This window comes from Sorex araneus, chromosome 3 (genome assembly GCF_027595985.1).
Source record: "Sorex araneus isolate mSorAra2 chromosome 3, mSorAra2.pri, whole genome shotgun sequence".
NCBI classification, from domain to species: domain Eukaryota; kingdom Metazoa; phylum Chordata; class Mammalia; order Eulipotyphla; family Soricidae; genus Sorex; species Sorex araneus.
This window is the reverse complement of record NC_073304.1, coordinates 157,306,415-157,319,008: the sequence shown is the minus strand read 5'-3', so window position 1 is coordinate 157,319,008 and position 12,594 is coordinate 157,306,415. Positions and strand designations below refer to the sequence as shown.

General features: G+C 62.2%; 1 protein-coding gene across 4 annotated transcripts in view; it reads left to right on the top strand.

The window, feature by feature from the left end:
* The window catches only part of APLP2 (amyloid beta precursor like protein 2), a 57,687-nt gene that overhangs the window by 29,050 nt on the left and 16,043 nt on the right, over nucleotides 1-12,594 (top strand). For 2 of the 4 annotated variants that reach the window (XM_055130719.1, XM_055130718.1), the window contains exons 2-7: nucleotides 3,021-3,194; nucleotides 3,907-4,030; nucleotides 7,877-7,989; nucleotides 8,569-8,777; nucleotides 9,070-9,320; nucleotides 9,995-10,162. In XM_055130719.1, coding sequence (XP_054986694.1) covers nucleotides 3,021-3,194; nucleotides 3,907-4,030; nucleotides 7,877-7,989; nucleotides 8,569-8,777; nucleotides 9,070-9,320; nucleotides 9,995-10,162 — 1,039 coding nt within the window. The remainder of the gene's footprint in view (nucleotides 1-3,020; nucleotides 3,195-3,906; nucleotides 4,031-7,876; nucleotides 7,990-8,568; nucleotides 8,778-9,069; nucleotides 9,321-9,994; nucleotides 10,163-12,594) is intronic. The other 2 variants (XM_055130721.1, XM_055130720.1) reach the window with 1 other exon arrangement.

Genomic DNA, 12,594 nt, shown 5'->3' with positions numbered 1-12,594 from the left:
GTGGGAGTTGCGCTCTACACTGACTCAAACCTTAGTCACCCCCCGGCCCCCCGCCATCCTGGTCCTGGTGTAGGCTCCCGCACTCTGCTTCCCCCGTCTCTGCACCAGCCGCTGCCTTTCTCCCAGGGCCCCTGTGCGTGTGGCTGCGAGTGCTGGAGTGGCACGGTCCCCAGCAGAAACCCCCGTGGTGGTGTGGGCATGTCCTGGGGAGATGGCGTGAAACCATGCCTGTAGAGCTTGGCGTGGGGGGGATAGCACGGGGGTTAGGACACAGCCTGGGTTTGATTTCACAGCACTAGTTGGTCCCCCAGGCGTCACTCTGGAGTCCCCAGCATATGACACCTGCTTGGCTGAGAGTCACTGATGGGGAGACGACCCAGCCTTGCAGTGAGCCTCTGAGCCGACAGTTTGCGGAGGCAGTACTCGGCCAGTCACCCGCTCTGGGACTGCACCCTGGAGTGCCCAGGGGCTTTGGCTCCTGACTAGACTGGCCTCTGGCCAGCGGGGGATGGGCAAGGGCTGGGCTGGGCCCCCAGAGGGCATCTCCACGAGTCTGCCCTCCGTGCTTCTTCATTAGCAAGCCTGGGCTCCTCAGTGGCAGAACTGCTGCATCGTGTGGCCCGAGGAACCGGGGCTCCCTTGGAACTGGGGAGAAGCCCCCTTCTGGGGAGCTGCCTCTCCACAGGCTCATCCCAACACCGGGGCCCTGTGAACACCTGATCTCGCCAGGCACCTCGTCGAGGGTCCTGGGCACCTGCATGAAGGTGGGCACAGACCTTGGGGCTTGGGGGGCACTGTTTAAAGTGCCTTCCCCATGAAAGCGGGGTCCAGATTCCCATTTATGGCTACAAAACGGTTACAGGTTTTCAACCAAGGTACTAAAAAGCCGCATTTTTTTTTTAAACCAAGTTGAAATTTTCTGTCCTTGGATTGCCTAGCTCTTCTCCCCGCCCTGAAATTAGTGAAAGGGAATTTCTTAATAGGGATGAATTATTAAGTCAGATGGGGGCACCGGGCGGAGAGCAGTTGCTGACATTTGTTTGCAAGCTGGAAGTGCTGCCTTGACTGGGCATAGATCACGGGGAGGACCTGAGTGCTTGCCGGGCGTCCCGTCCCCCCCCACATCCCCCCGCCCCCCCAGGAGTGCCCAGCTCCACGGACCACGCCGAAGTGCTGACGCAGCAGCGAGATCCCATTTGGAACCTGTTAGATTGGGAAGCAGATTGATGGATATGTTGCCGTAATGGATGGTGGCCTGGTGCGTGCTGCAGGAAATGGAGAGCACTTTAAATAAGAGCATTTTTCAAAGCGAAACCGCCCACTCGTCACGGCAGAGAAGGGGTTCGTGGGACGCCGGCTGTGCCGGGCCCGTCTGCTGAGCCCATCCCAAGACGCGGCCTGCAGAGGCTTCTCAGACGCGCCTCCTCGAGAGCCTCTCCTGACCACAAGGATTAATCTCTCTGAACTCCGAAGTGAATCCCGCCCGCCTCTTAGCTGCCTGGCGCCGTTCCAGCCGCTCTGCTCCTTCCTCCTGCTGGGGCCGGCAGACGGGGCTGTGGCTCCCGGCCTGGCCGCCTCTTCCTGTTGCTTTAACCTCAGGGATTTGAGAGTCTCAGTGGGGAAGGCGGTGCTGACCCTCCCCGGCCAGGATCGAGGCTCTCACCCTGTGGGCTGCCCTCTGCGGCTGACCCCGGGGGGAGCGTCCAGCCAGCCGGGGCTCCGAGGACACGCAAAGCGTGATCTTGGTGCTGGCGGACAGCTGCCTGCCCGTGGCCAGGGCTTGGTTTGGTTTGTTTTTGCTAGGGTGAGGGGCGCACCTGGCTGTGCTCAGGGGCCACTCGAGCCAAGGGTTACTCCTGGTGGGGCTGCGGCTGCTGACTCTTAACACCCACCTCTGGAGGAGGCTGTGCTTCACACGGCACCTGTCTGTCTGCAGGCGTCAAGCCTGCCTCTCCCTCCTGCCGCTCAGCTTCTGCCCCGGCCCCTGCTCTGTTCCCCGTGGCTCTGGTTTCCGCCCCAGTGCCTTCCCCCACAGAGACTCTGGAAGTCACGGGGCAGAGGAGCTGTACCCAGCAGTGCAGGGAAGCCAGGTGGCACCAGCGAAGAGCCTGGGTCCTGCCGTGCCAGGCACCAGCAGAGCTGCATGGTGCAAAGATTAACTTGGTGCTTCACAGCTTCCGCTCAGGGCTGGAGCGATAGTGCAATGGCGTTGGGCTTGCGCGCAGCTGACCCGGGTTCAATCCCCAGCATCCCATATGGTCCTCTTGGCAGGGGAGTGACCCCTGAGCACCAGGTGTGGCACCAAAATAAAACCCAAAGCTCTATCAGTGATAAAGATCAAGCTCGGCCCTTCCCTTTCTCCTTCCCCTTCCCCCTCAGTCCTCCCCTATGGCTCTGCCTGCCCCTCCCCTCCCAGTCCACATTCCCTCCTTGTGGGGTGCTCGTGGCTCCCCTCCAGCACCCTGTCCCGCACCTCCTCACCCTGGCAGGCACCTCTCCCGTTGGGGATCTGGGCACAGCCCCGAGCGTGGCCTCCTGCCCTCAGCCAGTGACACCCTCCCCTGCAGACCACAGCCCCGAGGTATGGGGGGTCCCCACTGTGTTGTCCCCTCCTGTCTACAGCGGTCACCGAGGTGCTTTGCAGTGGGCCAGGTCTGACTGCGGGGGTCAGATCCTGCTGTGGGTGGGGGACCGTGTGCCAGCCACCCGGCGCAAAGACAGCGATGCCCCTGGCAGCTGGAGTCTGGGTTCTGGCCCATAGTACCAGATGGGGCCTGTTTCATGGTATCACAGTGAAAGTGGGTTTTGCTCATCTCTGATGGAACTACTCCCAGCTCTGTGCTCGGGGTGTGTGGGGGAGGTTGTACCCAGTCCAGGTGGTGAAGGGGCTCGAACCGGGGGCTCCAGTTCATGTGCAGTACATGAACTGTTCATGCTCCAGCCCTTTGCACCCTCTGCCGAGCCCACCAGGATCCCCGGCCCCTCGGAATCAACCCGGCCATGTTCTCCCTGTGCTGCAGGCGCTGGCGGCCAATGCCGGGACGGGCTTCGCTGTGGCCGAGCCCCAGATCGCGATGCTCTGCGGGAAGCTGAACATGCACGTGAATATCCAGACCGGCAAGTGGGAGCCGGACCCCTCGGGCACCAAGAGCTGCTTCGGCACCAAAGAGGAGGTGCTTCAGTACTGCCAGGAGGTGAGGCCGTGGCCGGAGACGGACACCTGTCCTCTGACCCTCGTGAGAGGCTGCTGGGGTGAGGGCTGAGGTGCTGCTCCAAAGCTCCGTTGATGATGAGTCTTCGGTTGCATTTACAGGGCGTTGCAGGCCAGGCTGAGATCCTGGTCCTTTCTGTGCTGACCAGCCAGCCTGGCAGGTGTCTGACCGGGCACGGGGCTGGGGCGAGTGCCCTGCCTGCTGTCCTCAGACGCTGGCCCCTCAGGTTTTCTCTAGTTCAAAGAAAGAGAGAGGGAGTGCAGGGTAAGGCTCTGCCTTGCTCCTGGCTGACCTGGTGTGCTCCCTGGCACCATGTAGGGGGCTTCTAGTCCTGTCCAGGAGTGACCCCTGAGCACTGCATGGTGTCCCCCCCAAAAACAAGCTAACAAAAAAGCAACAAAAACAACCCAAGTCAAAGACGATGCATTTGAGGCGGCCAGCAGGCCAGACAGAACTAGTTACCTTTTCTGGGGTTCAGCAGAACCAGGGCAGCAGGTAGCACCTCTGTTTCTTGGGGTCAGTGGATAGTCGCTGGTGAGGTGCAGTAAACGCACCAGACCTGTGGTGAAGCTTGGCCTGTTCCGACCGGGGGCCCAGCACGTGGGTCTGTGTGGGCCTGTCCCTCCCTCACAGACACCCACTGGGCCTGTCCCTCCCTTACAGATGCCCCATGGGGTCTGTCCTTCCCTTGCAGATGTACCCTGAGCTACAGATCACGAATGTGATGGAAGCCAACCAGGCAGTCACTGTGGAGAACTGGTGTCGCCGGGACCGGAAGCAGTGCCTGAGCCACATGGTGATCCCCTTCAAGTGTCTGGGTGAGTGACCGGCTGGGGTGTGGATTTGTGGTGAGAGCCGGGCGTGTGGGGGAACGGTGGTGTCACTTCGATGGTCTGTCACTCGCATTCACTGGACACTGGGGACCGTTGCTCCAGATTGGCACTGTCCTTGGGACCAGTGCTGACCGCTGCGTGCCTGCCCTGCACCATGCCCTTCACCTCCGTCTGTCGGGGGGCTGGGTCTGCCACCTGCGTGAGCACCTGCTCCGAGCCGCCTGCCCAGGTGTTGTGTGGGTTGGGCGACACCCAGTGGTCTTCAGGGGTCGCTCCTGGCAGGGTGCTGGGGACTGAACCCAGGTCAGCTGCGTGCAAACAAATGCCCTGCCTGCCCTCTACTTTGATTTTGTAGTACCCGTGCTTTTCTTGTTACGAACATGGGCACACACTGCCCATCGGAGCTGGCTGAGGTGCTGCGTCTTTTGATCCCGTGCAGGTGCGTCAGGATTCCATCAGGGTCCCCTCTGCGTCTCCTCTCTGCAGCCCGCCCTTGCTAGTCTGCCGGTGGCTGTCAACAGCTGCTTCCTCTGCAGGGCAGGCTGGTGGCCGAGCCCCCTGGGAGTGCGAGGACTGGCACAGGCATGTGTTTGTTTGCCGTGTCAGCCCCACCGGGGTGTCTGTTGTTGGCGGCTCCAGTGGCGTCATCTCTCCCACGCTGCACACAGACCTCAGCCACCAGCTCCGACCACGGGAGCTGCCCCCACAGGCCCCGTGCCTTTGCCCGCACCAGAGCAGTGATGCTCCAGGGGCTGGGGGACAGGACAGCGGGCTCTTGCCTTGCACGTGGCCGACACGGGTTCAGTCCCTGCCACCCCATAATGGTCTCCCAGACCCTGCCAGAAGTGACGGCTGAGTGCAGAGCCCGGAGTAGCCCTGAGCACTGCTGGGTGCGGCCCCTCACCCCCAAAAGGCAAAAGATGATCCAGACTTACCTCGTGCTTTCCCACGTGGGGTTTCTCCCCAGAGCCCCAGTTTTGTGCCCTGGTGAATGGGGCTCAGAATGCAGCATCCAGGCTCAGGGAGTACTCGCGCCTGGCCCTGCCGGGCGTGTGTACTGAGTAGGGAGTCCACGAACCGTGGCAGGTCCTCCTTGCTCCCCTGCCCTTGGAGGACTCGGCCTCCATAACTGAGACAGCTCCTCCATCCCCAGACCAGCCGATCTTTGGTCTGCTCTGGACATTCGCAGAGTGGCGCGATGGTGCAGGCCTTGAAACACACACAATGTTCTGGAAATTGCTCCAATGAAGAGACCATCCCGCGCCAGCGCCCTTCGACAGTCGGAGGCGTCTCGAGTAGAGAGACGGCAGTGGTAGAGGCTGGATAGTTCAGGAGGCATCGCACGTAGAGACGGCAGTGGTAGGGGCCGGATAGTTCAGGTGGTCAGATACTTGCCTCTGTGCTGCCAGCGCCAGAGGGTTCCCCGGGCACTGCCAGGGGCTGCCCCTGCGCTCGACCTGCGCTCACCCAGCCCCTCCCCCAGTGGCCAGCCTTGCTTCTGCTGACCCCCTCTAAGGTCCTGCTGCCCGGGCCCTGGGAGTGGGGACCAGGTGTGGCCCATTTCCATGTCCTGCCTCTTCTCTGGAGCAGCAAGCAGTTCCCAGCAGGGCTTCCCCCAGGATATTCCAAGGGGCCACAGGTGACGACTGGGTCAGTGGAGGTGAGGAGCACTGCTCCAGGGAGCACCCCTGGAGGGGCTCAGAGAAGCACCTAGGGTGCTGAGGGTTGAACCTGGTGCCAGGGTCAAGGCAGGCACCTCTCCAGTCCAGGGCACTCTCTTTGCAAGTCATTTTTTCGAGGTGGAAGATAAGGGGTCTCAGTCAGCCCTCTTGGCGGCGGCTGGAGAATGACTCTTCATGGCTCGTGTCTGGCTGCAGACCAGTGTCACCCTTTGTGTGGCACTCAGAGCTGTCCTCTTCTGAGTTCATGCGCACCCACTGTCCACACTGCTCTGTGACACAGAGAAGGGCCATCTTGTGGGACACACCAGGGCACTCTCCCCTCAGCTACAGCAATTGCCTCTCTCTTCTCTCAATAGACAGGGATGGGGGAAGGGAGGGAGGGGAGAAGAGGAGAGGGAGGGAGGGAGGGAGGGAGGGAGGAATGGGTGAGTGAATTGATGGTGAGTAGAATACAAGATGATGGATGGATGGGGTGGGTGGATGGATGATGGATGAATGGGTGGGTGGGTAGGTGGATGGTGAAGGGATGGATGCGTGAATGGGTGGATGGACGGATGGTAAAGGGATGGGTGCGTGAATGGCTGGGTGGGTGGATGGGTGTGTGGTAGACGGGTGGATGCGTGGTGCGTGGATGGGAGCGGGTGGGTGGGGTGAGGGTGAGGATGATTGAGTGCACAGAGCAGGCGAAGAAGCAGAGCTGCTGGGATTTGGAGGAAGGAGTTAGTCATCCGGCATTTATATATAGACTGGCTCCTGCTCCCAAGAAGGGACTTTCGCAAACTCATGGCTGTTTGGTTATTTTGGGCCAGAGGTTCCAACTGGAAGGATCCTGGGGGGAGGGGAGATGCCCGGTGACTGTCGTCCCCCCTCAGAGCTGCGGGGGACACTCTTCAGCTCCTGTGTCTGGGTGTCATGGAGCGACACACGGTCCCTGGCCAGTGGCAGGTCTACCTCCGAGGGGACAGCGTGGACTCCGGGCCAAGGCTGGCCCTGCCCCTCACAGTGCTCGCCCCTCCCGCCGTTACCTTCTCAGAGCCGCTCATTGAAGTAGCGACTTCACTAAAGGGCAGAGTGGAAAGGCCACACGTCCCGGAGTCGGAGCGCGTCGGCAGTGGAGGGAAGGAGCCTGGCCGAGGCTGGGGGCAGGCGGTGTGGCCAGCTTCCTCCCTCTCATGTGATGGACTGACTCTGTATTTTGGGCCACACCAGGAATACTCGGGGGTTACTCCTGGCTCTGTGCTCAGGGGGAGACCCTGTGGGATGCCAGGGATGGAACCTGGGTGCATGTGCAGGGCAACTGCCCCCCCACCGTGCTCTCCGTGTCCTCCCCTGTCATCTCCCAGAGCAGGGAGAGTGTCTGAGTCCAGACCATTAGTTGACTAATCTAGCCCTGAATTTGCGTTTTGCTCTGCTTCTTTGCTGCTTTAGAGTCCTTGAGTGAGCTGCTCACCTGGGTTAGCTGGCGGGGTGGGGTGGGGGGTGCTGGACGGGGCTGCTGAAGGCTGGAGCACTCCCCAGCTTCCGTCCCCAGGACTGCCTGGTCCCCCTCTCCAAAGCCACTTTTTCTCCTGGGCGGTCCCCCAGCCTCATTTGCTGCAGTGGGGCTTGTCAGAAAGTGAGCTTGCGGGACATGTGTCAGCAGAGCAGAGGTGGGCAGGCCAGGGAGGGACGAGGTGGGAATAGGATCCAAGTGAGAGTGTGGGAGCAGCAGCTGTGAGTGTGTGAATGTGGGAACCTGTGTGAGTATGTATGAGTACGTGAGTGTGTGTGTGTGTGTGTGTGTGTGTGTGTGTGTGCGCGCGCGCGCGTGTTCACGCATCACGGGCTCTGGCCGGGGAGTGTAAGTCCAACTGGGCCCCCGGCCATTGGCGACTGTCTGTCCAGCTGCCCTTTACATGTTGGGGGTGCCACCTGGAGTGCTGGGACCATACGTGGGACCATACGGTGAGGGGATTGGACGGCGGCTACGTGGGAGAGAAACCTGAGCTCAGGCCCCACCAGCTGCCCATGTTCCCGCCATCCATCCCCCCCCCCACCCCCCGCGCGCGCGCGCTCAGGGCACTGCTTGGGGCGTGTCCTACCCTCATCAGGCCCTGTCCTCCTGGGCGAGGCGTGCAGGGGTGTGTCTGACCCCTCGGCTCTTTTGCAGTGGGCGAGTTTGTGAGTGACGTTCTGCTGGTTCCAGAGAAGTGTCAGTTCTTCCATAAGAAGCGGATGGAGGTGTGCGAGAACCACCAGCAGTGGCACACGGTGGTCAAGGAGGTGAGCGGGGCCAGAGCCGGGCCTGGCGGGGCCCTCGTGCCGGGACTGCAGCGCTTAGTGGACGCAGCGGCCTGGATTCTCTCTCCCCGGCATCCCATGCCGTCCCCTGAGCATTGCCTGGAGTCAGCCCTGAGCACAGAGTCAGGAGTCATCCTGAGGACTGCTGGCCGTGGCCCCCAAATCATCCCACCCCCACCTAAGAAAGTCTGAAGGGGAAGGAAAGCAGCTTTAGCTTTCAGAGCTGCCAGTCACCTGTGCCCCGGAAACAGAGAAGGGACTGGGGTGCGGGGCCCGTGCTGGTCCCCCAAACCTGCATCCTTCGCTGGATGGTGGGCTGGGGGGTGGGCACCTGAGTGCTAGCACTGGCACCTTTGACCCGAGGTGACAGTGACCCGAAGAAGCCTGCCCCTGCCTCCCCCGCCCCCTCAGCTGCGTCTGTCTGGGCTCATGGCTTTGGATCCAGAGGCCGTTTCTCTTTCCAGTCAAGCTTCTCCTCCTAGCCCCACCCGGGCCCCAGACCTCCCTTTCGGGACTGACCAGCAGTGGGGCAGGTTGTGATGCCGGTCGTGGTTTCTGCAGGCCTGCCTGTCGCAGGGGATGACCCTGTACAGCTACGGCATGCTGCTGCCCTGCGGCGTGGACCAGTTCCACGGCACCGAGTTCGTGTGCTGCCCCCAGGCCAAGGTCATGGCCTCCGCCGTAGTGAAGGAGACAGAGGACGAGGATGATGAGGACGAAGATGACGAGGAGGAGGAGGAGGAAGAGGAGGACTATGACCTTTATAAAAGGTGCTCCTTGTTCTGGTTCCAGAAGGGGCTTTGCCAGGACCCTGCTTCCCATGGGGGGGCCACATTCCTATGCGTGGGGACCCCGCCCATCGGCCCCCTGTCCTGCCCACCGCCTCCTTTCTGGAGCCCCGTTGCCGGGCTGAGGCCTTTTGAGGCCCAGGTCCGACAGCTGAGCTGATTCCCTGCCTCTGGACCCGAGTCTCGGAGCAGGGCGGGCGAGCCTGCACCCCGGGAAGTCGCTCTCAACCTTGCTCTTTCTTCTGATATTTTTGGGTGCAACTGTGACGTCCAGTGAGTTTCCCACAGAAGTGGATTTGGAAGACTTCACCGAAGCAGCTGTGGAGGAAGACAACGATGACGACGATGATGATGAGGAGGAGGAGGAGGAGGAGGAGGAAGTGGTGGAGGAGGAGGAAGAGGTGGAGGAGGAGGAGGTGGAGGACCGTGAGTACTACTACGACAGCTATAAGGGAGACGACTACAAGGAGGAGCCCACGGAGCCCAGCCCGGTGCCGGCCAAGGACGCCGCTCACGATGTCCAAGGTAGGTGTGAGCCAGCGGCCGCCCAGGCTAACGGACACTCGCAGCTGAGAGCGCGGGCGTGGCTGGGTGAACGTGACGCCCTGGTGCCCCCTCTGACGGGTTCTTCCGAGTCCCCCGAGGCCCCACCCTCACCGCCCCACTTCCACGGCTGCAGGACAGACGTCACACCCTGGTTCTTCTGGCCCCAGGAGAGGTTTGTTGGAGGGTGGGGCTCGGGAGCCGCCGTCCTTCCTGCCACAGCCCTCGCCAAGGCCGTGCGCGCCGGGGCCCTCTCTGCACAGCCCCTCGGCGCCGGGGTGCCCGCAGCCAGCAAGGCCGGGCCAGGGGCCCGCAGTGGGGGCTATGCGCAAGCAGACCCTGAGGCCTGAGTGTGGCAGTCTCCGGCGGAGCCGGGTGCAGTGGTCCCTGGCACGTGGCCCCGCCACCACCCCGGGTGAGACAGAGCAGCCTGGCTCCACCCCACCCCCACCCGGGGGCTCCAGGGCGGGCCAAATAAAACCGCAGCATCAGTAGCTCTGGATTGGCAAGAGCCCCCCGAGGAAACGGCGCCCACGCCGAGCGAGGAGCGGCGTGAAGGGCTCGGGGGCCATGCCCGCTCCCGTCCTGTATCCATGGCGAAGCCCCCGAAGCCTCGGGCCCGGCGCACCCCCTGACCTCTGCCCGTTTCCACACAGCTGTCTGCTCCCAGGAGGCCATGACGGGGCCCTGCCGGGCCGTGATGCCTCGCTGGTACTTCGACCTCGCCCAGGGCAAGTGCGTGCGCTTTATATATGGCGGCTGCGGAGGCAACAGGAACAATTTTGAGTCTGAGGACTCTTGTATGGCTGTGTGTAAGACGATGAGTAAGTCCTGCCAGGGTGCCGCGCCCACCGCGTCCCGTCCAGCGTGCCCTGTGCCCGCCGTCCTCGTGACTGCGTCTGTGTGGGCCGCCCTGCCGCGGGCACGGCCCTGCGTCCACTGTGGCTCTCTGTGCTCTCTAGACCCATAGGCTTTGCTTCGCGGGCCTGTCCCGTGCTGTGAGTGTGGTCACGTGTGCGGGCGTGTGTGGTGCGTGCCTCCGTGGCTCGTGCCGTTGGGTGGCTTCTGTTCGCCGTGTCCCGTGCTGTGTGATTGTGTGTGTGTGTGTGTGTGTGTGTGTGCGCATGTGCGTGTATGTGTGCACATGTGTGTGTTCATGACTCGTGTACTGTTGTATGGGGTTGGGTGGTGGCCATGCCTGGGGCTGTCTGGCACCAGGAGGGGACACTGCCCACAAGTCCAGCTCTGGGCTCTGTCTCTGCTGGTCTCCGTCCCCAGCCATGGCAGTGCTGGCCAGCAGCACCCGCTCTCCAGAGAACCGTTCAGGGGTTGCTCTGAGAACGGCCGATGTCGATGTAGAGATGGGGAGAAATGGAGGGGTGTCAGCTGGGCCTCTGGTCCCGTCTCACAGCGGCACAGTGTCAGGAAGGGGGCTGGGCCCTGAGGCCCTCTGTGGTGAAGGAGATGAGTGACCTGGTGCCGTGCCTCACCCAGACTGGGGAATAGTCCTGTGGGTCCCCAGCTCACCAGTGTGGCCGCGTGGCCAGGCCTCGCCGGGCGTCACCCCTGAATTCAGTCTTAGACTCGGTTCCGAGTTGCTGCTCTTCCCTGGCGTTTGGCTAGCCTGGTGCTTTCCCATCCCCCTTCTTGCTTCCTCTCTGCCCCTCAGGCCAGGTGACCTGCCCGGTCTCAGGATGCCACATTTCCGGCCTTCCCACAGCTGCGCGTAGAGGGGCCTGTTGACATTTTCATCTGATGAGCTTGTAAGGGTGGGGGGCGGAAATCAGTCCTTAGGGAGCTTCGGTGGCAGAAACTTTTTTTTTTTAAATACAGGAAAGAAATGGGGATTGAAATTATTATTTCCTGCTTTGTAAAACGCTGCATCTGGGAGTCAGAGCCTGAGTCTAGCAGGAGGGTGCTTGCCTTGCACACAGCCACCGGGGTTTGGTCCCAGCACCTCGAGCACCGTTGGGAGTCCTCCCTGAGCACTGCCAGGAGTCATCCCTGAGCACTGCCGGGTGTGGCCCAGAAACCAGAAAAAAATGTACATAAAGTAAATGTCCCTGTGAAGGGTCAGTACAGGCCTTTCTGGCTGCAGCCTGAGGGTCCCTGTGCGCTGTGTGGGGCTGGGGGACATGGTCCCCCACCAAGATGTCCTGGGTTCACGGGCCCCTAGCTGGGCCTTCTTGAAAGCTGTACAGCCTCACTGTCCCAGGGGTCACGAGTGTCCCCCCCAGAGGCCGAGGTTGGTCCCTGCGCTGTTTCCTGACCCGGCCTCCCCTTGCGAGCCTGCAGCAAGTGTGTGTGTGGTGGCTGGGGTCACTTGGCTCATGCCCAGCGTGGTGCCCGGGCCTTGGCACTGCTTCATGCCAGTGTGGGGGTGGGTCAGCCTGGCCCCTGTCTGGGGACATGTGCTGAGATGCGACTGGGCTTCTGGGCTAAGATGCCCCCCAGGGGCCCTGGCCTCTCCTGTGGCTCTGACAGTCCATCTCGAAGCAGCTGGTCACTCGGCCCCTCCTGGGCCCACAACATTGTGAGGGCTTCAGCCTCGGGAGAGACGGATGGAGGAAATGGGCCCCTCTGGCCTCCTGTCTGAAATGGTCCGCAGTGAGGACAGGGCTTCTTGGGGCCTGTCTCTGGATGGTCAGTCCTCGTCGCGCCCCAAGCCTGTGTCCTCGCCAGGCAGAGTCCTGAGCTTGGTCCCTGTGCTGTGGCCACTGTGAGCCCAGGCGTCATGACACTGAAACTAGAGCATCATGGGGCAGTAATACAGCAGGGCTGGCACGCGGCCAACCCAGGTTCGATCCGAGGCATCCCGTATGGTCCCCAGAGCACGACCAGGAGTGGTCCCTGAGTGCAGAGCCAAGAGGAACCCCTGAGCATCACTGGGTGTGGCCTATCAGCCAAAAAGGACTTGATCATTGTGGGGTGCAGGGGTGTCTGGGCTCCATCCCCACCTGTATGCAGAAGACTTGGGGGGACCCGGGTTCCCACGTCCTGGCTTATGGTAGCTGGTCAGTGCCTTCCCCAGAGGGGAGCTCGGATCTGGTCACAGCCCTGGGCGCAGCCCAAGGGAGCTGTTTATTCTGAGCACAGTGCGAGGAGTTACCCAAGTGGGGGTGTTTCCTGCCTCTGCTGCCCCAGGCCACGTGGCCGGGCACAGGGAGTGGGGAGCAGGGAGGGCCCTGGACTCGCCCGCAGCCCGGAGCAGCCTGGACAGCCCTGCAGGCCTGGCCCCAGCCCGGCCCCCACGGAT